Source organism: Halyomorpha halys, unplaced genomic scaffold (assembly GCF_000696795.3).
Source record: "Halyomorpha halys isolate HHAL.00 unplaced genomic scaffold, Hhal_1.1 Scaffold2412.1, whole genome shotgun sequence".
In the NCBI taxonomy this organism is placed as follows: domain Eukaryota; kingdom Metazoa; phylum Arthropoda; class Insecta; order Hemiptera; family Pentatomidae; genus Halyomorpha; species Halyomorpha halys.
In genome coordinates this window covers 68,100-91,860 of record NW_027111574.1, presented here as the reverse complement: position 1 = coordinate 91,860, position 23,761 = coordinate 68,100, and the positions used below count along the sequence as shown (strand labels likewise).

At 30.3% G+C, this 23,761-nt stretch overlaps 3 protein-coding genes across 5 annotated transcripts in view; 2 read left to right on the top strand and 1 right to left on the bottom strand.

The window, feature by feature from the left end:
- LOC106691487 (uncharacterized) overlaps window positions 1-11,043 on the top strand; it is a 30,628-nt gene extending 19,585 nt beyond the window's left edge. Inside the window, exons 11-16 of one of the 3 annotated variants that reach the window (XM_014437274.3) lie at window positions 3,572-3,811; window positions 4,719-5,642; window positions 6,948-7,065; window positions 7,136-7,337; window positions 8,067-8,084; window positions 9,985-11,043. In XM_014437274.3, the coding sequence (XP_014292760.1) occupies window positions 3,572-3,811; window positions 4,719-5,642; window positions 6,948-7,065; window positions 7,136-7,337; window positions 8,067-8,084; window positions 9,985-10,134 (1,652 nt within the window). In that variant the 3' untranslated portion in view covers window positions 10,135-11,043. Of the gene's footprint in view, window positions 1-3,571; window positions 3,812-4,718; window positions 5,643-6,947; window positions 7,066-7,135; window positions 7,338-8,066; window positions 8,085-9,981 lie in introns of all 3 variants that reach the window. The other 2 variants (XM_014437275.3, XM_024361888.2) reach the window with 2 other exon arrangements.
- A 2,708-nt stretch (window positions 11,044-13,751) lies between these two features.
- Window positions 13,752-15,082, bottom strand: ATPsynD (ATP synthase, subunit D). Its single transcript, XM_014437292.2, has 3 exons — window positions 14,865-15,082; window positions 14,622-14,790; window positions 13,752-14,108 (listed from the first exon to the last, which is right to left on the bottom strand). Exons 1-3 carry the CDS (start codon window positions 14,984-14,986, stop codon window positions 13,872-13,874), a joined length of 528 nt encoding a protein of 175 aa, XP_014292778.1. The 5' UTR covers window positions 14,987-15,082; the 3' UTR covers window positions 13,752-13,871.
- Window positions 15,083-15,164: 82 nt separating this feature from the next.
- Window positions 15,165-23,761, top strand: part of LOC106691496 (PR domain zinc finger protein 4) — a 13,201-nt gene continuing 4,604 nt past the window's right edge. Inside the window, exons 1-9 of the mRNA XM_014437291.3 lie at window positions 15,165-15,491; window positions 15,727-16,002; window positions 16,456-16,622; window positions 16,730-16,896; window positions 17,961-18,180; window positions 18,800-19,008; window positions 21,604-21,751; window positions 22,273-22,471; window positions 22,624-22,790. Coding sequence (XP_014292777.1) covers window positions 15,791-16,002; window positions 16,456-16,622; window positions 16,730-16,896; window positions 17,961-18,180; window positions 18,800-19,008; window positions 21,604-21,751; window positions 22,273-22,471; window positions 22,624-22,790 — 1,489 coding nt within the window. The 5' untranslated portion in view covers window positions 15,165-15,491; window positions 15,727-15,790. The remainder of the gene's footprint in view (window positions 15,492-15,726; window positions 16,003-16,455; window positions 16,623-16,729; window positions 16,897-17,960; window positions 18,181-18,799; window positions 19,009-21,603; window positions 21,752-22,272; window positions 22,472-22,623; window positions 22,791-23,761) is intronic.

The window sequence follows — 23,761 nt, the reverse complement described above, 5'->3', positions numbered from 1 at the left end:
TTATAGACAAACTTAAGTGTGTTTTGTTTATTCATGAAACTGTTGGAACATGACCATCAAACCTGTAGCAATTATGTATGTTCTCAGTTGTCCACTTATCATGTATTAATCTATGTAATATTTTTATCCTAATTATAAATATGCCTTAATAAGATGAAATCTATTGTGAAAGCCAATGAACAATTGGACCAACTAGAATGTGTATGAGTAATAAAATTTTACTTGTAATAAAAATGGGTTTATGAATGGTAGTTAAGTCAGCACTTGCATACCAAATATAAGGTAATCAACATTAGCTGAAAGGCTGATCATTTGAGGGGTTATTTAAAAAAATATAAGTTATTCCAATATTGTGATGGGCATCAATCATTTTTATTTTTGTCAATCTAATGAGTGGCTCGTTCTGTTTTTTTCAGAGGCACCCATCCTTCTGAGATGTGTTTAAGTGAAACTCTGAGGTGCCTCAAAAGAAAAACGGTGAGACACGGTCTCTTGATTTCATTTTAGTTTTTTTTTCTTTTGTTATTTAATTTACTTTGTTATTATCTATTAATTAATTAATCCTAATTTTGGACATAAAATCAAATCCCCCCTCTGGTTTTGTATTCATATTTGTCTTTATTAGATGTTTTCTATGTTATATTATATACAAGTTTTTATTTTTTAAATTTTAATTAATATAATGGCTCACAAACTCCCAGGAAGTTCTGGATTATTAACCAGGTACACATAATAAATGATAAAAACTAGTCTTATCTTCACTTGTAGTTATTAATCTGATGATAATTTCGGCTTTTAAAGCTAAGATAATCATAATTGTTTTTATTAGACTACAGTATCTCTCTCCTCTAGTTGTTACTGTAATTTTAGAGATCTATGTCTGAATGATGTGGTTTTCTTATAGACTTATAACTTATTGTAGTAGTAAAACCCTGAATATGTGAATCGCACAAGGCAGACCATCATTGAACAAAACCATGAGGTTATCTTAATTTCTTGAAAGATTGGTACATGATTTCCTGTTAATTGCACTATATCGGGGTAGTCCACACCAAGCATCGTGAACTTTATTTATCACACCAGAAGTTGATGTGATAGATTGTGTCCTCTGTTTGACAGAATCTACATGTTAGGAATCTTGTCAGATTGAGGTTATTCATCTGTTAAGTTTATTATCACTGGTATATACTGTAACTTTTTTAGGTTTGACCTGCTTCCTTCCGATTTCTGTGTCTGGGCATATGCTTTGGAATATTGTTTCACCAGGAAATAAATGGTATTTATGACTTGTGTCTCAACCTCAGTATGGAGTGGTGTTTGATTAAGCATTGCTTCTTTTCCAGCTATTGAATTTGTACTCATAGCAAGTACTATTATTAATATGACTATTCTTGTCAATACTTCAGTTGTATTTTTGTTCTTTCTACCTTCACTTTTGTCATGATAACATGGCCGCGTAAAAGATCATAAGAAGATGCAGATACTCCATTATCCAACTAAATGTCTATTGATGTATAAAGTAGATCTGAAAGAATATTCGGATTCTTATGAATGTATTAAGAATGGCTGGTGAAGAGTCAACCACAACCATATTATGCTCTTACCAGCAGTATACCCTTCTACAGTAAGTAAAGCTGATTTGAACAGTTCCTATGAGTTATTTTTATTCAGTTATGTCAATGGTAATAATTTCATTTGATTTGTTCAATTTAACTTTGTGAACACTGTAGCAGTTTATTGCGATTAACCCAAGATCCTCATTTCATTGTTGCAATTTTTACCTGCCTTTTACCTTCTCAGGATCCCTTGACTTATTTAGTTATTGTAAATATTCTATTGGCAATGTTTATTTATCCAAGTAAATCTTAAGCTTCTAGTTTTGTTATTAAAAAATACCTTAAGTGACCATATACAAATCATTTTTTTGTTTGTAATTTTTGTCCTAAAGTGTATCCTCAACATTTGAAAGAGGAGAGAATTAACATTTAGTTACTCTTTACCTAATATGATCCTGTTTTATTATAATTATTCTAAATTGCAAGTGAAGTTTAGACTAGATAGTGAAAAGACTAAGTTTTTATATTGCGATTTCATCAATTTTTAATGTATATTTTTTAGTTTTATACTAAAATTTTCCTGATAATAGGGTACATATATTCCAATAATTATTTGTTCTAATTGGTCTTAAAAACAATAATAATAGGCCAGTCCCTAAATCAACTTTAGTATTTGGGTTTACTGAATATTTATCCAACTAGCCCTGTAATTTAGTGATAGATCCTTTGGTTTAAAATTTGATAAGAACCGTTATATATTATACACTTGACTGTGTAGTTACCCAATTCCCTTCTGTATTTTCTCAAGTATTTAGATAAAGTATGATATCATCTTATTCTTTACTAGTTATGTAGGTTTAAGATAACTGCTTAAACAAATAATGAATGATTGTCAGTGTCGACTACATTACACATCTTTTTGTTGACTATTTATACTGCTTCCAACGATTTATGATACAAATATAAAAGAAATGGCAGCTATGGGATGTTTTATTTTGACAACCTACTGCTTCTCTTATTCATCATTAAGAGTCAAAAGGCTTATAAATTTAAAACTAATTTTTTTTTTTTTTCACGCTCTGTTGAGTTAGTTGAAATAAACTCAATTAGCTTATTGTTTTGAAATTTTCTTCTGTACTCGTTTGTTCCAATAGCTGATTTTAAGTACTTTCACTCTCTTATTGGGAATATCAAGAGTTATTAATTTATTTTATGATCCATTTGGTGTTCCTATAAAACTAATGGTTTTCACACTATTGGAGATAAACCGAAAAAAAAAATTAGTTTTTTAAGCTTCTTGAATTTTTTTTATATCAATCGGAAAAATTGGAGGTTTTAATGTTGAAATTTGTAATCAGCATTCTATAAAACATAGTTGAGCAAATTTTCCTCTCCAAAAGAATTCCAAAACATTGCAGGTAAAAGTACAATTTCCAATTTTTGCCACTTTTTTAATGTTGCCTTAATTTAACTAATTTTTTTAACTATGTCTCTTCTTCCCGTTTAAAATAAATGTTTCAAAGGTAAGATAAGACCATCTCTAATTTGAGGTCTAGACTACCAGCGAAACGGCCCCTCCCCGTTCCAATAATTCAACTGGCATAAGCCACTACAACACCACCTGGACCCTGCACTTCACCTTAAAATGCCACAAGGCAATCAAAGGAATTACAAATTACCAGATATACATATACCTACCCATATGTATGTATTCAATTACTTATTTCGTCAGAGGGGTACCAAAAAAAAAAAGAGGTCTGGACTGGACTACAATTTGAATTTTAAAAAACTGTGATATTAGATTCTTTCCTGCGACATTATTAACCATCATTGTAATTATTGGATTATATATGTGCCAGAAATATTTACTCTAAGTAAATTATTGATTCATTTTTAAAAAATTGAAGTTTTTTTTGTTTTTGGAAAACGTTAGTGAAAGGTGACCCATTGTTTCCTACTTAATAGTTACTATTTTTATTTAATTTTTACTAAGCTGATATTTCTTTTGCAAACAGATGTTGAAGATGTAAAATTTGTTGTCAATTATGACTATCCTTCTTCGTCGGAGGATTATGTCCATCGAATAGGACGTACTGGAAGATCTCAGAGAACGGGAACATCATATACATTTTTTACAACTGGAAATGCTCGGCAAGCTAAAGATCTTATTTCAGTTTTACAAGAAGCCAAGCAAACTTTAAACCCTCGTCTTCTAGAGCTTTGTGAAATGGCCAAGTGTGGAGTTTTTGGAAAACGTAATTAAGTTTTTATTTTACTGTAGATTGATTAAAATATATTTTAATTTCATTATATATATAATTTTTTGTATTTAACAGGTTGCTTTGAATGATAAATAAGTTGCCAATAATTTTAAATACTGTCATTAAATAGAGGATAATTTAATTTTTTTACTATAGGACCATTTGCATTTCAATAAATAGTATAAAGGAATTTTGATGGTTCAGCAGTCTTGAACAATTTTATAATCAACAAGCATATTGACTATCCAAATGTATATTATGAGTGATATTTTTATAAATTTTCAGGTATCATTGATTTTCCCATTAGATCAATACATTTATTCAGTTTTATTGGTTGGTATCTATCACATAAATATCATGATTAGTTTTTTAATATAATATTTCTTAATTTATTTTATGGATTACATTTCATTATCAATTTTATTCATATTAGATAAAATATTTTATTCAATTTTGAAGGTAACATTTAATTATGAATATTATACTGATACTTAGTATCATTTCTGATAAACAGTCTGGTATTAAATTTCTCTTAGGAGTATCAACCTTGAATAGTATTGATATCAACACCCTGGTCTCCTTATGAAAATTCATTGTGCTTTGTTTTTTATTGATTTGTTTTCTCTAGAAAAATGAAGTTTTTAGTTACAGATATTGATAACCTTGTAAGACCAAAAAATATTTATATCCTTTAAAAATAGTTTTATAAGTATTATATAATACAAGAACAGTGTTCTTGATTTTTTTTTCAATCTTAACTAGGCACAGCTTAAGTGACATTGTATCTTCTTTATTTGAATTTTTCATTATCCCTTCAATTTTCAATAAATATTACTTTTTGCAGTTATAGATACTAATTTATGACCAATTAATAACTAACTTGGCATATTTATATTTTCAGCCAGAAGCACAAGATTTGCTGGTAAAGAAAGGGGCAGCAAAGGTGGAAGAGGAAGGGGTGGTGGTAGAGGAGGTAGTGAAAGGAGGGGACGACCTGAAAGAAGAGGACCAAGTGGATCAGAAAGGAGGGGGAGTGATCGAAGTGGTGGTGGTAGAGGGGATCGTAGCTCAGAGAGGCGAGGTGGAGGAAGTAGTGACCGATGGGGAAGAGATTCAGCTCCACCATCTGGGCGAGGGGGTGGTTTTGGAAATAGAATGGGTTCTGGTGGAGGATTCGATAGTGGTGGCCGAAGTGGTTTAGGCAACAGTGGAGGTGGCTTTGGAGAAAGAGAGCCTCAAAGGAATAGTGGCTTTGCCAATGATGCCGGTGGTAGAGGAGGTGGTTTTAGAATGAAACCACCAGGTCTAATGGGAGATGAAACCTTCAGTGAGAGAAATGGTCCAAGAGGTGGAAACTACACAGAAGGTGGTGTTGCATTTGGTAGTGATAATGGTAGGGGATTTGGAAATTCTGGTGGTGGTAGAGGATTTGGTAGTGATAACAATCGAGGTGGATTTGCCACAGAAAATGGTAGGAGAGGATTTGGCGGGGAGAGTAGAGGAGGATTTGGAGGTGAAGGTGGAAGAGGAGGATTTGGAGATGATGATGAAGGATTTGGAAGAGGAAGGGATTCAAGTAACTCTAGAATAGGAGGTAGAGGTGGAAGTAGTGGAGCAGGAGGAAGAGGTGGTAGAGGGATGAGTAGTGGTGGGAATGGGAGTGGAGCTCCTCCAAGAGGAGGAGGAAGGGGAGGCGGTGGGCTTGACAGGGGTGGTAGGGGTGCTCCTGGAGGTTCTGCTGGAAGGGGAACCAGTAACAGGAGTGGTTACGGCTCAGGACCAGCTCCGTCTTCCAGGGGAACCTATGGCCAAGACAGGCTCTCTAGTAAGTTCAATATTATTATATTCTTGTTTTAATTTGATTATAAGGTATCACAATTTGAAAATTATTAAATTAATATGCACTGATTAGAAATTAGAATACTCATATTTATATGACGCGTATTTAGGTGGAATGTTTATTTAATAACTAGGTAAAGTTTCTGTTATTTTTTGAGCTGTCAGTGGTTGTCAACCTTGAGGTTTCATGTTTAAGCAGTGAAAATTGTAAATTAATATAAAAAAAGGGGGGAAACATTAAAAAAACAAAGATTATGATGATTAGTACATAGAGAAGTATATCTAATAATAAGCAAGTTACTTTTGAGGGACATAGTCCTTATAGGACAATTCTAAAGTATATTAGACTGTGACTAAGGGCAAACAGCTCATGCTCCTAGTATTTTAATATATAGTAGTGAAAATTTCAAGATAATTTTCTAACTTAGTTATAAAGGTTATGGCACAGTAAAGCCCTGATTAACTGGGTACAAATAAAATAATTTTTGTATTGACCTGACTAGTTTCAGTTTTAATGATATCATCAGAGCTTAAATTATTCAAACTAAAAGGTCACTACCATACAAAATAAAAATTAATTTACTGCAGCAAATCTTAACCTGTGAACTTTCGTCAATTGACCAGGTTATAAACTACTGAAAGTTAAGAGCGACAAACAAAAATATCTTACAATTGTTTGAAGTTGAAAAACAAAATGGGATTATGTCGGGAACCTGCATTTTGATGATGTAGGTTTTTCAAGGCCAATGCTTGTTTGCCATCATCGTTTATTTCATTATTTTTCTTTTTTTAATATTTTGAGAAACTGGCATTTGCTTGCAGCACCCAGTTTGAGAACTGCTGTCCTATACTAAACGATCTTTTGGAATAAAGGAAAAAAAATAAAGATAATTTGTATGAATGTGGCTGAGATAGAAACCAAGATCCTTGATAAGATAATACTAGGTATAGATCTGATAGATTGGTGTACAGGTCTCAATTGCTAGACTAGACGTGCTGATAAATCGGTGCATAGGCCACAGGGATCGTCATGCTCATGCTGATAAATCAGCTCCCTAAAGGTTTAACAACTCTTGGAAATTCTTTTAGTATATATTTTTCTTGAAAATCTTCCAATTCTCTGGACTTCAATGTTTGAAACACTGTGCATGTTCAATTGGATTTATAACTGCCCGTTTTTATCATTTTACTTATTAAAATGGAATAAGTAGGTTTATTTATGACTAATTTAATCAATATATATTTAAAATTATATCTACTTAAAAACAATTTTTTATAATAAAAATTTTAGGTGGAGGAACTGCCGGAGGTTATGAAACCAGGCAGGCAGATGGCAACAGTCTTGGATATGAAAGGCGAAGTGATCGAAGATCTGACTGGGCTTCAGAAAATCCTGTGCCAGAAAAAAGGTTATTTTTATTCTCTAAAAAATATAAAATCTCATGTTTCATGATGCTGATATTATCATATTTTTTACAGATCTAGATTTTCTGATAATACATCAAGTGCTGCAGCTCCGCCACCACCCCCTCTTATGAGTGCTACTACGAATGTAGTTTCAACAAAGTCAGCTCAAATGCCTGCCAACTTCAGCCAACCTCCACCAAATTATAGCAAACCCCCTCCCAACTATCATACAGCTGCCCCTCAAGTTACTCAGGCTTATCAAGCACCTCAACAGGTAATTTAATTTTATTATGAATATTTTTTAATTTTTGATAGTTCTCTTTATCAGAAGAATAAATAATCTTCTATTTTTATGGTTGTGCAAGGATATAATCTAGTAAGAATCACACTCAATCAACCATCAGGTTACCTCCCAATTAAATGGTACCCAATACAAGGGGGTCTCCCAACTCCCAGGTCAATCCACTGTTAATGTATCGGAATAAATAATTATCTGCTACTCTAAATTTGAAGTTATGTTCATATTTAATTTCTATTTCTAAATAATTCTTAGGATTATCAATTCCTATTATTTTTATACTTACTTGCTTTCCTTAGTTCTAAAATACTATTTTTAAAAATCCTTATTAACTGTGCTAAAAGTCTTAATATTAATATAAACCTACTTCTTGTGTTGTAATTCTATAAATGGCTTATAATCTTTAGTGTGACTTAAAATTTGGCTTAATATGATGTGAGGGTGAGAGTAATGAGTGGAGCTACAAGAATGGAGAACCAATCAGGAGCCAAACATGTCCCCTCTTCCTCCCTCCGTCGTCTCTCTTTCATTGACTATTCTCTGTCTCCTGCTATAATAGGCCAAGTCTTAAGTTATACCAAATAGAATTGCTGTTTTATGTATTTAAAAAAATATTTTTGATCAGTATTTAGTTGTTTTTTGTTTTTATAACCTTTCCTTTATTTATGTGCTTTATAATTTCTCTATTTTTCTATTTCGCTTCAGAGAAAGGATCAGAAATATGTGAGTAACTAAAAAGATATATTAGGATATACTTCATCTTTCTTGCTAATTATTTTAAGATACAGCTGAGGCTCTAATATCTCATATTACATAGAGCTTGTTAATAGCTTTTTTTAAGCTAACTTCAATCTTTTTTTTTTTTTTATGATTATTTTGTTTTATAGCGTTTTCTTGTTTTTCAAACTTAAGTAAAATTTGCTTTTATTTATCAACAGTAATAAAATTTTATTTAGATTTCTCTATATATCCTTCTTGTCATTATTTGAAGCAATGGAAACTTCTTAAGCTTTTCATTTCAAAACATTGCTCCCTGGCCACTGCAAGTGGTGGGTTATTTAATTTTATTTTTTGGCTTCGGTATTTCTAAATTTTAATCAAATTATCCAGAAGGCAGTCTGACTTGGCTTCGACTTTTACTCCTAGGCTTTATCTAAAATTGCCACAAGATATTATTTTAGTTGAAATATCATTTAGTTTTTTGTTATGGCATGAAACTTTTCTGTATTTAGCTCATAACATTACATCGTGTTTATTGGATATTCATTCATATCAATTATACTCCTTGATATAAGCAGTTTCATTAATGTTTTTTCTGAAACCAAATTTATATTCAGCATATTTAGGTAGTTTGTATGTTTTATTTTGTTTATTTCTTGGTGATTTTATTAAAAAAATGTTTTCCTTTTTGAATGTGCTTCCATGAAAAAAGTTTTGGTTTTATTTACAAAAATAATGGGGTTTATAAAAAAAAAAATTACACCTTTTTTAACAAAATCTTTATTCGTTTATTTACATAATTTAATTTTAAAAATATACTCCATTTTATCTACTGTTGTCAACCTTCTTTCAGCTAGTTCATTGATCCATTTTTTGTACTTTCCTTGGCTCTTAATAAACTCAAGCACTACAATTCTAACCTTTGCAAAATTATTAATTATTTCTCTTGAAGAAAGTAGATTATTGAACGAAATTAGTGATAATCAGGTAGAGCAACATTTGGAGACTCGTATGTTGTGTGTGGCAGACCTTTTAGACTTTTACAAACTTCTATTCTCTCAGCAGATTGCTGTGGCAAAATGAGAAACTAGATATTCGAAGTATTCTTTTTCACCTTTCCCATGGCATGAAGATGGTGACTAACAGTGTTGTTCGACAATCCACTCTCTAGGAATAAATAACCAGAGTACCTTCTAGGGTGGATTTGACCCAATGGTTTCCTCTAGAACCTTATCACTATCACCTGATCCATCCCTTCTTCTATTACAAGGGTGTATTTCTACTGCTTAATTTTACAAACCAACACCATGCTCTACTCAGTGGTTGTATTTTTTTTTCCTTAGTTTTTTATATTACAAGTATTTTGTTAGAAAACAAATCTTTCTTATTCTGCTGATGAACAATGGTTTTATTACACTTTTAACAGGTTTAAAACAAGCTTATTCAATACTTCACAGGAAAGTATTGCTTACAGGTAAAATCAAATTGATTTAAAGTAGGTACATTTCTTGATAAACTTTTTAAAGCGGTAATTTTTTTAAAATGGTCATGGGGTATTTTGATAGAAGTGCGTATTTACCACCAAAGCCGTGCATACTGTTTGTCCTGTGTTATTTTATACATGACCTTATCGTTTACACTTAATGCTTCAATAAAAAAAGTAACAAGTTATAGAAAAAAACTACTGTTTTTATTTAGTTTAAATCTTGTGTTAATTTTTGGATACCCTTTACAATGAAAATAATTGCAAATTCAATCTGTTTCATGACATGTTTTAACACTTTATACCTCATGTTGCTAGGTTTTTTGCATAAAACTTTGTTTTCTACAATTAGGCGTTAGCCAATATTTTTATTACGATCTTTTACCAAGTAATTTTAATTAATTTCTTTTTTTCAAGCAGACTACCAACATGATGCAGTACCCTCAGCACATGTATCAGCAACAAAACTACTTGATGTATCAGCAAATGTACCAACATCAAATGAACGGTTATCAGCAACAGCAGGCTCAGCAGCAAACCTATCAACAGCAACCACCACTTCCGAAATGATAAAATAATTTCATTCCATAAAAGCTTAACTTTCATTCGATTATATATATATGATTTCTTTTTATATAATTATACATATTTATATATGTGTATAAATATTTGTGATTCTACTGGATGTATTGCACTGAATAATTTAACAAGTTTATTGTGATTTTATAATTTTAGCAAATGAGATACTATTATGTTTTCTTTAGTTTTTTTTTTTTTATTTATTAAACTAGGAAGAAATTAAAATATTGTGACAAAGATTTATTTTAATAAGTTATTTTCCCTAATTTTAAATTTTATTTTGTTTTTATATCATGATAGGTAAGTATTTGAATGAACATAATTTTTTTTCTCATTACAAGCTGTAACTGTTCCACAAATTGTAGTTTCATTCTTAGTTTTCTCATTCACTGCTATTTACTTTATAATAATAGCTTTTTATTAATTCACTTTTTTTTACTTTTAATTTTTATTTGGATACAGTAACATATCGTAGTCTGAAAAAAAAATTGTAAATAAGAAAAATAATTTGAGATTTCACAAAAGCCATTAATTGAATTAACTGTAGACTATTCTTCTCTGACTTTCACCCTTTTATATAAATTATATCACTCATAAAGTTGAATTTTATTTAAATTATTTTTTTTTCATGTACCCTGTTGTTTTATGCACTCTAAATTGTTCTATATTTTTGTGATGACTATACTTTTAAGGAGAAGGGTTTGTGAAGAACTCATTCTAAGTAATTGATTACAGATTTCGATTGTGTTGATAAAATAATTGAAACCTAGTCTCTTGTAAAACTAGTTAAAATAAATAAAAATATGCAAATAATTTAGAAACCACTAAAAATAATCAAAAGATGTTTAAAAAGTAGATGTGTAATTTAAAAAAAAAATAATTAAAATAAAATTTGAAGTATGTGATAGTTTATTTGAACTTATTTTCATTTAGATTAAGTTATTTATTTTTTAAAATAATTATTCACAGCTAAAAATAGTTATTTTTGCTTGTTATAAACGTCATCTCTGCAGGGGAGAACCTAGTAAATAATGATTGTAGATCAGGATTCACTGAGGACCCTCCCTGAAACTTGGATCTAAGCAAAGAAAATCTGCCATGATGCTAATCTTGCTATAGCAAGGATATGACATCTAAATAATTTGAGGACAAACACTTTTATGAAAATAATCATAATAAATGTTACTTGTTAAAAGAAAACATATTATGAATTATATATGATTTATGAAATATATATATATATAATTATAGTATGAAAAATAATTAGTAAAGCTTGTTTTTTAAACAAAAGTACACAGATCAGAATCTCACTGATTTTTGTTAATCTTAAAGCAGTGTTACATGTATTAGAGGAACAAGTCAATAAAGTGGGCTGGCCCTGTTGGTTATTCAGAGCCTCAGAAATTACCTTAAAACATTAACTTTGTTTTCTTAATAATAATTTAAATAAAGGAATAAATAAAACCAATTCTACAGGGTTTAATGAATGATTAGTACACCGCCATCTGAATCAAAAGAACATGTTAAAAACAAAACAGCTAGTTCTTTACAGAGAGTACTATATATATCCAGTTGACCAGAGATAATATTGTATGATATCTATATTGTCATCAAGTAAACAATAATAATACTTTAGTCCAGCTGAGTTTGGTATATTTAAGTTTAATGTCCTGCCATATTTCAAAAAGATATGAAATGTGTTATTAAACACAAATTATACAATTAACTTAGTCAAACCAGAGCTTAGCATAAAGTATAGGCCAGTATTATATTAAGGGTCTTATGTCTCTGATCATTTTAAGTGAGAACACATTATATATATATATATATGTATATCATAATTTTAGTAATGCACTTCTTGCATTCCGTGCATGCATGCAGGGTTCTTCACTTTTAAATCTAATTTGTTTCATAACATCGAATATCAAGATTAATAGCAAGCAGTTCAAGCAACAATATTATAAACCTGGAATGACTGGAGTTACGGTACAAAAACATTATTGCAGTTTCACTAACTGTACTGTAAGAGATAAGTTTCATAAAACATTGCCATAGTGTTTACATAACAGGAAATAATTGCTATTATGCTAATAATTCTCCTTAAAAATACCAGAGTAATGTGAAGAACTAATATAATGGCAAAACAATTTCAAAATTAAATTGTTTAATAAATTAAGATTTAATTAATATTTCATACATGAGGTACAAGAATAGCCACTTCTATAATAAAAAAACTATGTAATAGCCACTTGTATAATAATAATAAAAAAATGTAATATACTCTGTTGGACAAATTGCTTATGCTGGTCCACCAGGTTTGAGGTGGGATTGATAGGCTGGAAGTTGGTGCTAGGGTGTAGTCAGCAGGTAGCATTTAGTATACAATGAATCATTGTACAGATAAATAATGCGGCTTTGTTATTAAAGTATATTATCAGAATAATGTTCTATTTTACGGATATTTTTGTAGAAAATAGTGTTCAGAAATATTTTAGTGTACGTAAATATATATACACATAAGTTAAACTCATAAAAAAAAATAAATATGTTTCTAAACAATTAGTTTAGATCAAACATGTTGCTCAGCTCCCTTCAGTTGATTTAAAGATCCTTTTAGACTTAAAAGTCTTCAACATTTTAGTCAGTTAAAATTTATTGAATTAAATAAAATCGTGAGTGGAAAATTGTTACATTCTTTTACCTTTAATAATATTACTGGCAGATTGTACAATTTTCTTCATATGCAGATCTATGTTTCTTCTCTCAACTTTACTTTAGAGTGAATAGTTGTTGATTAGTACATTCTTTTTGATCACCAAATCTGGATTAAAACTTTAATACTTCTTGCCTAATTAGCTGAGTCTTCTTTCTTGTACTTTATTTTAAAGTATTGGAAAATCTCTAATTTTCTTATTTGACCAACACAACAGGCAATTTTAGCAAAACTTATAATTTATTCAATTATTTAAGTAAGTTTATAATGGTTTATTAAGCTATCTGACAATGGTTCACTTAACTGATGAAAGTTATAAAAATTTAACTTAGGGGCCAGATGACGCTAATAATAGATAATCAAGTTAAGCAAGGTCAAGTGTAGTCAGCACTTGGATGGGTGACTACACTTTCCCTCTCCCTCCCCCCAGGTTTGGTAGACCCATCAGACTGCTGGAGGTAACTCACAGCCCAGGCATAGAACTAATGACCCTACCCCGAATACTTTTATTGTGAATTGTGTTGTGGTCCTTTGGGATAACATCACGCAGCCAAAGGTCTCCAAGGTCATGCCAACAGGAAAAAAAAATACTTAAGCTTAAGTACATTTTCTTTCTTAACTTGGATATATTTTCATATAAATAGTAACATCTAGATTGTTACAGAATTAAGCGAGATTTTGGAAACAATAATCTAGTATACCTCAATGTTAATTAGAATAACATAAACCTTCTTGGAAATAATTTGGTTAACAATGCTCATTCTTAACACTTATGGATTCTTATTAAGAAAAGTTATAACATGTAGGTCAAAGATTTAATTACTAATATATTACTTAATAAGCATTACATTTAATTCTTAAGGTTTCTTTATGATTATTATTTAAAAAAAAAAAGTTCAATAGAAGAGAAGCTTTATTGTTCATTAATGTAGGTTTACTTACAATAATACACTTCAATTATGTAGAGCTGACTACAAGTTCATGTATCCATAAGGAAATAAATTATTATAAACAACTAATGGGATGACTCTTTTGGAGCATCATCTGATTTATAACCAAGTTGCTCTTCAGGATTGTGGGGCCAGAATGTTGGGTTGGTCAATGGTTCCAGAGCTGCTTCAGGACAAGATTCTGATAATTCTTCTAACGTCATTTGATCGAAAGGAAGTAAAGAATTAATATTGTCTATTTCAGCTTGATATGCTTTTATCCGTTGTGAAGATGCATCCTTAAAAGCTGCAACTTCTTTTTTCTGAAAGAGATTATTTTTATAAACAAGAATGCTAGATGTACAGGGAAAATAACAATTCAAATTTCAAATAAAGACTTTAGATAGCTAGAAATTTGTTTAAAAAATAATGTGCTTATTTAACCCCAATTAACAAGCCTGAATGTTCTCCCAATAAAGTGAGTACCAGACCCTTCAATAGCTTTCAGGAAAACCCTATAGTGAAGAATAGATAGTATCCACTTTGCTTTGGATGATATTGGATTGGTCTGATAAAATTAATTTGATTCCTTATAGACAGGGTCTAGATATATGCAGTACTGGTGATTTATTACATAGACAAAATTTTAATTTTTCAAGGGACTACATTAATACACAATTTGAATCTTATTATCTGCACTTTTCAAAATCCAATGTTAAACCTGGCTTATTAATCTACAAATTAACCAGAGTCACTAATATCAAGAAACACTGGGAAGAACAAAATATCATTTAATCATCAAGTATGAAAAATATTACAATAGTTGCAACACATACCACTTCCTTTTCCTGGGCATCAATCAGAGGGGTCACTGTATCTTGAGGGTAAGGTATTTGCAAAGTTTCATACTTCTTCTGGAAGGAATCAACCATTCCTGGCACAGGGACTTTGGCTTTGTAAAATGCCCAATCTATCTTAGGAGGATTTTCTGGATTCACCATCACCCTAGACGTTAGAAAATTATTAAAAAGAGCAACTACTAGTTTTGAAAAGTAGTTTTTAATTTATAGACAACTAACCTTCTCAAATAGTTTTCCGACCGGGCTTTAAATTGTAAAAACCTTGGTTTTTGGGCTTCAGGTACTCTTTCAGCAATCTTAGCCCAATCAATTGCAGAACCAGCGATTCGTTTTGCAGACATTTTTAAAAATAAAATTAATATGAGTGAGAAATTACGAAAGATAAAACCTGTGATACGGGAGAAATCAGCTGACCTCGCTGAAGAAAATTCAGCTGATTTTAATAAAAAACAGTGTTGCATTTAGGCACAATTTTTACTTCATAAATATTTCAAAAACATAAATTTAATAATCACTATGAACAAAATCAAAGTGGCCAAAATTCTAAGAAATTAATAAAAATGATAATTTTCATTGACAAAGTTAAATTTTGACAATTTATTGGTACAGAATTCAATAAGAGAGGTGATGTCATGTAATATAAAAAATTAATAATTTTTTCCCAATTTATTAGAAGTTGAAGTCCATAAAATAATACGTAGATTCATATCATTTTCATAAACCTACCTCTCATTGTCAATGTAATCGATAACAACACATCTCTACTCAATTTGTGTTTATGCCCTCAATTTTTGAAAATGGCCAAGAAAAGAGACCATCAAATAAGAATAAAAACTTTTAAAAAAGGTACCAAGGAACACTTTAGATATTTAATAAATATTGTCTTGAAGAATGCCACAAAGTGGAATAATTTAAATAATAAGCTAAATTTTAAGCATGACAGGGATTTTGTAGAATGTTTGCTTTCTATAACTCTTAAATATCTGAGATATTTTATATTTGTTGTTTTGTTTTGTTATGGATATATTCTGTTGTATATAGGCTTTTGCTCCATGTTGACAAGATTTTTTCATATTTTTAGTTCCAAAAGCATCTGTGAGAATTTGAAAACAAATTTACCTGTAGCAGAAGAAAACCCAACTAATATGCTTACAATTTATGAACCAAAAGTACAAACTACATTAGTTAACCATGTTAATGATGTTAAGGAAAGAAACATTGGGGCTGTTTACATTGCTGATAAATATGATACCAAGCTAAATGATAAGGATGAATACAGCGAAAACATTGAAACTACAAGTAAAGCAGAAAAACTTGATACTGGGAATGTCATTAAACATATCAATGAAATTACTGAGTAAATATTTTATCTGTATTTACTAATGTTAATTTAATAATATTAATGTAGCTTGAATAACTATTTTAAAATAAATAAATTACCTCAATGGTGTTATATTGGTATGTGGTTGAATCTTACATCTTCCTGTTTTGTTTTGTTTTAATCTAAAACATTATAATATTATGTAATATTTTATTCATCATATTATATTATTATAAACAAGAAATGAAAAAAAATGTTCTCATTTCCATGTTTTATATTTTCACATGAATATCACTATCTTTCATTTACAGTTTTAGTCTCATTACAGTATCAGTGCTGCTCAAATGTATGTTACTCGAATATATATCAAATTATATATTTTTCTCAATTTTAATAAATATATATATTTATATAGTCTGTATTTTTAGCTTTCAGATTGTCTTTCTTTTTATGCTTAGTTTACTTACCACAAATGAATTGTTCTTTCAGTGATAATCTCTCTAATTTTTCTTCAAAGATTGTATCATCTCTCAAGGAATATATTGGAAACAAACTTTGTAAATATTGTGATGGGCCTCATAGCCATGCTAGCTGTCCTTTAAATTACTCTTCTAAATTTATCTTTGACAGTATTTCACTAGAGGATTGGAAGGGAGGTATTGGATAAATTTAATTTTTACTATTTGGAATTTATCTTTTTCAAATAAATAATATGAAATGTTTCTTCAATTTAATATTAAGTTAATTTGGTAACATATTCTAGGAGAAGGGTTTGCAATTGCTTCTCTTCCTAGTAAATTGGAACTGAAAGATGGCAAAATATTTACCCTTGTAACAATTCCTTTTAATACACAGTTTGGCCCTCTTGTGGGTGTAACTATAAAAGAAGTTGAAATTTCTGATGATTCTGGTATGAATCATATCTGGGAGGTAATAAAACAAAGCTTACAGATTTGTGTGTGCTTGTTTATTTCTGGATTGTATTAATATATAAATATAATTAAGTATAATATTAATTATTATTTTAGAAAATAATGTTAGGGAGTTTGCTCAAATAAGGTAGTAAAAAAAAAATGTTTTATTGTTTAATGTGACCCAAAGTTTATGTCAACAAAGTACTTGCAACCCCAATCATAACATCCTAGATTCAATCATTGTTCCATTTTCTCTGCATAATTAACTATATCTTTTTTAAAAAAAACATCCTTTAATGGGCTTACATCCGTTGCAACTTTACACTTTTCACTTGATCGTTTGTCACCCTTTTCATTTTTATTTTGACTCTTCAAAGTTTCCAATCATAGTTACATGTGTATCTAATCAATTGGTTTCATTTATTTTTAATACTTTGATTTAGATAAAAAAAAAAAATTCATAGTCATTCAGTTTTTGATGACATTATAATATATCTGTCTTTCACAAATGATTCTTTTAATTGAGCCAAGAGTTTTAAACATTTGTCATTATTAAATAGTCTAATTTTAAATTTGATTGCTATGGATTCTACCCAGTTTCCTCTCATAGTTGATCCCTCTCATTGACAGATTTTTGTTCGTAAATTGGTTTAGTAGGGGTCTTATAAAAGAAAGTGCGATAAAATTTAAATCCTACTACTTAGTACTGTGCATCCACTGTTAGTGCGCTGTTTTCATTGCTAGTAAGTGGTGCTGTTATCGAAGAGAAAGATATAGGTCGTAAATATCCTCCCAACTCTACCAGCCATGGTTCATACATCTGGATCAATTTGTCATTTTCTTCAATGCTTAATGTTTGAATGTATTTATAGTTCTTATAATTTTCTGTAATTCCTCTTGAAGCTGGAAATGAGAAATAATAATATGTAACAACACATACATTTAAAAGATTTTTATTTTAGGATCAATTATTAATATTAGATTGTTTTCATTATTTTTTAAGGTATTAAACTTAAGACTATATAACATAGTATTCGTTAACATTCATCAAAAGTTTTTATTTAATCGATTCTCTTTCAGCTTTCAGAAGGAAAGTATGTTTGTACAGAAGATTTAAGTCAATCTAATTGGATGCGATGGGTTAGCCCTGCTCCTACAAGAAATCAACGAAATCTTGTTGCTCTAAGTAAAAATGGGTCTCTTTATTTTATTGCTTTAAAGCTACTTGAGATAGGAGATGAACTTTTATATTGGGCTGAACCATCAACCCCATGGGCATCTAAAAATATGGAAAAAACAAGTATGTATATTTAACTAGAAGTTATATATTGTTTTTATTATAATTGTTTCATTAATGAAATGATCTCTTTGATACTGTTACTGTTGGTCATATTTTCATATTCAATTTTTTTTTATTAATCCTTTTTTGAAATATTAAAAAAAATTTTTGTTGTATTTTTAATATAATTTTTCATTCAAAATCCTTTTAAAAAACTGTTAGAGGGTCCTTTTATTAGGAATATACTGCCCTCCCTAGTCTTATCTGCAAAATTTATTTATTAATTTTTTCAAATATCTGTAGGCTGTAACTTCTATCTATTGTACTAACTTAAAATAATCTGTCTGTTTCCTACAGACCGTCTTAATTATTTAAATGTTTTGAACTTCATTTTAAATTCAAGTGATTAAAAGCTCTGAGGCTCAAATAAGAAATATGGAACTTTTTTTTCTTTCAAAACTATCAAGTTTTAGTTAAGGACAATTGAACTTAAGATGGCAGTGTAGACTTCATGAAAACAATATTATTGACGTAAATGGCCATGAATATTGATATATTTTTATTTATAATATTTCTGTATTGAATCATTTTGCTGTTGATTAGCTTTTTAACTATATCATTTTGTTCATTTCTTTTTCAGATTGTGGTGGTTGCAATTTGAAATTCGCCAGCCCAATGGATTACAGACTTCATTGCTATGTTTTTCATGACCCTACACTCTCTCTTTCAGTGAGAAAGTATCACTGTAAAGTATGTGCAGAACCTATTTTCGGGAAACAGAATATTATCAATCATGCACTGAGTGCACATGATGGAAAAGGGGCATACCAATGTCAGTTCTGTTCCAAGGTTACATCAATTTTACAATTTGATACATAAAAATATTTTAAAACTTAGATCCATTAATCATTTTATAACCTTAGTAAATCATACACTATTGTAACCAGTGTTGTGGTTAAGTTTTGGAGTCCTTCTATGTCTCATCCAGCATTTTCTGATATTTATAATTAATAAACAGCTCTAAGCAGTTCTAAACTGTTGAACATTCCCTCAAAAAAAAAAAAAAAAATGTATGGAGGATTTTTTTTTTTTCAACTTAACAAATTTTTCCAGTGGCTTCTGTTGCTGAAAATATTTATTTCAAGTTTTCCTCTTTTTTTTTTTTTATTTGGCACGAAAGCACTGTGGCCAATGAGGCCTATTGTACGCCAATTACAAACAGGCCAGTGCTACAATCAGCATCGCAGCTCTGCGGTAAGCCCATTAGAGCTTAAGTTTGGTAGATTCCAAGAATCTTAATAAGGTTAAGGGATTGATCAGCTCGCACTGCTTGGGATCCACCATACGATCCACCCTGAACAGTGCAAACCTCACCCCTGTAAACCGGTCACACCAACAAATAATGTGATGTGTGGTTTTTCAGGTGTTTCACCTTTTTGACTTGGTTTATATGGATATTATTCAGTATAGGTGATCTTATTGTCACCTTTCTCTTTTTTGTGAAGACGCAGACACCAACCTTGAGTGGGCTGATGCTCAGGCCATTGTCCTTACACCAGCCCGCCAGAATGTTTGCTGCAGTCTGTGCTAGGTCTGAAAGTACCTGAGGATACTTTCCTACGATCAGGATAGCAATGTCATCTGCATAGCCCTGCGTATAGTAGCCTGTCATGTTCAGGATTGTTAAAAGAGAATCAACCACCAAGCACCACAGTAAAGGAGAGAGGACCCCACCCTGCGGGGATCCCCCTCTGGGCCTAATCCACAGCTCTTAGTTTTCTCCGTTTTCCTCTTAAAACTGGTATTAATTTTTCCTGGAAAAAATAAACTCTTTTCTATAACATCTCCACTAATTTATCATACGAACAATATTTTGTATTGATAACGTATAAACAAGTTCATTGTCCTACAAAGAAAATTTTGCATAAGCAACAGTTTTAAAAAAATATAAATACAGCAATTTAAAATTAATTTATAGTAATTTTTCTATTCAATTTGTAAATTCTAATTTTACTATGATATAGGCTTACTTACTATGACAAAACCTTATCCATACTTGATCATTATTAAATGTCTGGAAATTTTTTTTTTTCTTTTCTTTGTCATTTACTCACCCATTAATGGTCAGGACTGCTTACACAAGGGTTTTTGATAAAAATTCAGGTATAAAGTTGAAAACTTGGATTCACCAAGGAATTTTAAGATATTCCATAATATAACACTTCGGGGACTAGTTAGACCCTGTTGCGAAAACGTATTTGGCCACATGCCATGTCAAATGATACAATATGAATAGCATTTAAAAATGAACATAAATGGTCTATTTAATTAAGAAAATTTACAATTAAAATATAAAAATAATTAACAATAAAATTATTTGAAATATTCATTCTTTTTTAATTATATAGAATTTTTATGATATTTAAACTCCATTTTATCATATTAGTTGATCAATGACATCTTCCCCTCTTTGGTTGCGTAGCAGCCAATCATTTTGTTCTGAGATATCTAGCAACTAAGCAAATATAGGCCAGTATCATTTTTTGGAACTTGAATAGGTTCTAAATTCGGCTACGTTCTGGTCAACTCTGTCAATGTCACCCATATTTTCACTGTAGCAATTAATCATATTAGCTTGAGTGAATTTTTCTTCTACTTGACGAATGAATACCTTCTTATATTGAATAATTGAAAAATGCCTTTATTTGATTTGACACAATTGTGACAATAGAATTATCATTTCAGCAGAAAAAAAGTTAGGTATTATCCATGTCATATTGGTTGTTTCAAGTTCCCCGATTAGTTTTTTAATTTAGAGACTGGAAACTTTTCAACACGATTAGGCCTAATCTTGCGTGTGATCCTTACTCTCAAAAAAGTTAATTAAACTCTAAAAATTGCAAAGATGTTAAGTAATTGTTAGCATAAATTGATCAGGGTATATTTTTACTAGTATTCTCTCTTGGCACTTTTTCTCAAAATTTTAGAATAGCAGGGCTGCCTATGCCATACTCATCTCTGTATTCATTTTTGAGACCTTTGGTTCCTTGATAAATCTCAAACCAGTTAAGCATCCCAGTTGATGCTAGTACCAGGTCTTATACCCAAAATGGATACAAGATACTTATAAGAGATGATGGTACTTCTAACTGTCATTTTCAAATGACCTAGGAGGGTGAGGGAGGGGAAACTCATTCACACATATTCAGTCATTTCAATACCTGCCTTACTATTCTTATTTTCTTGACTCCTTTTTGCACTGTTGCGTTTTTGCAAAACTGGCCATTAATTAGTTAATATAAATATATTTAAACGAGTTATGATGAATAATACAAATAATTTTTAGTTTTATCATTTGAATTTAAAGTTAGCAGACAAAATAAAACTGAATAGTCTATATAACAGTTTATAAATTATAATACTAAACAACATTTTTATTTACAGTTTTTCTTGCGTTTGAATTATTTGGAAATGCATCGGAACTATGGCTGTTCATCAAATCCCCACCGATCCAGGCCATTATGTCACCACTGTGGTAAAAAGTTTTGTCAACCACAGAAGCTGAAAGTCCATATTAAGAGGATGCATAGTGGTTAGATATTTGATTTTATACATAATATAATTTACTTTACTTTTTGTTGAAATTCTGGGGTTTTAATGACATGTTAACTCTACACTAAATTTTTTATTTTTATATAATACCAGATCGGTCTGGTGGGCCTTACATGGTTGATACAACCGTTACATTCTACACTCATTGTTATTATATATTTTGCGATTTTCATTGTTTAAAAAAAAAATTATGAAATATAATTATATTTAAGTTCAAATGTTTTTTTATTTATACACTACATGTTTTTAAGCACTAAATATTGTCTATCAATGCTATATTTTTATTATTATTATTTTGCTTTGTAGGTTTTTGTTTTTTCATCATCTTTCATTATTGTTTATACCAAGAATGTTATTTTGTGAGTATTTTTTATTTTATTACTTTGCATAGAATACTATCATAAACAAAAAATATGGCAATTTTCAGCTTGTTATGTCAAATTATAATCAATTAATTATTATTTAATATTACTTCACTTCTTTATAACATTTGTGCTGTAGAACTGCCCGAAACTTTGAAAGAATTCCAATGTAGCTCTTGTATGAAACTGCTTGGATCTCATGCTGCTCTCCAAAGGCACTCAAAGCAAGTTCATAAACAAATGCCTGGACTTCCTTGCCCTCGCTGTGGGAAGGAATTTCGAAATACTTCAAACCTAAAAATTCACATGTTAACACATTCTGGAGTGAAACCATATAGGTACTTACTTTTTTGTCTATCTACTTTACCTAAGTGGCAATTGAATCTGTCCTGTTTTTAGCTCAAACCTACTGACTGGTTGGCTTATAAATTATCTGAATCCCTATTTTTAATAAACTAAAATGTAATATTATATATTTTTGAATTTGCAGGTGTCGAAAAAAAAACTGTAGTTCTGCATTTACCACAAAGCAATGCCTTCAGCTCCACTATAAAAAAGTTCATGGTTTGTCAGATTGTGAATTGCCCGGAATAGAACGTTCAGTAGAATATACCTTTGATGCATATTCTGGAGAAGGTTCAAATTATAGTGATTTAGGTAATTAACATGGATGAAAATAAGCATTCATATTATGTATTTAGATGATCGACTGTATGCTAAATCAAGAATGAGATGGTCTGGATGATATAACATATACATTATGCATTAAATGCCAATATTTCAATCTGCATTGCATATCTTAATCAGGGCTGAGGTGTCCTGTTGTGAAATAGACAGTCTCTTTTGTGAGTATCCCTGAATGGAAATTGAACACGTTCTGTATTTAGCTCGAGCTTGCATGTCCTCTGACATGCGCTATCAGTATGCTTTTAATTGTCTTTTGTTTGTTTTATAATTGAGTGGTCTACAACTCCACCTCAGATTAGCCCTCATAAAAAAACCTGCAATTTGGATGGAAATATCGTCATTTAATAAATAGTTTCCAATATTTTATGATATTTCTTACTGCAACTCGTTCATTATCCTGTTTTAAATTTAAAATATCTGATATGTTCACTCGCACAGCTTTCTTTACCACCAAGTCTGGAAGAAATAATTTTTGGTGTATCTTTGCTAATATTGGCTCAAATTTATTTTTCCAAGTTTAGCTTTGTGAAAAGTTGCAGTAGATGTATTGCTTTCAGATTATTATAAAAGCTAATGAATGTGAATGGGTTCCCTTGGGAAATCTCAATGGGATTGGGTTGAATAAGGAGGGATGCTCAGCTCAACATAAATTATGAATGGGAGGAAATGCTCGAAATATTTTTTAAAATATGGGTAAAAAGTGTGAAATTCACATTATTATTTGTGCTGATACTGGTTCAATATTTTATTTTTAGTGAAGAATTATTCACAAAACATTCATCTCTATCTTCCCACCATCCCTTCTACTCATCTATAATTTTTCCCTTCAGAAGAAATTACTCAAAACCTTTATTCATCTATAAACCATCAAAAAATATATCGATAAATGAAAGTAAAAAGAGAACAAGAATAGTGTATTTTTTATATTGTTTATAGATGAT

Coding starts and splice junctions, on each gene's coding strand:
- ATPsynD (XM_014437292.2), bottom strand. CDS start 14,986: ATGTCTGCAAAACGAATCGCTGGTTCTGCAATTGATTGGGCTAAGATT. Junction 14,791..14,864: donor TCGGAAAACTATTTGAGAAG/GTTAGTTGTCTA, acceptor TCTAACGTCTAG/GGTGATGGTGAATCCAGAAA. Junction 14,109..14,621: donor ATGCCCAGGAAAAGGAAGTG/GTATGTGTTGCA, acceptor AATCTCTTTCAG/AAAAAAGAAGTTGCAGCTTT.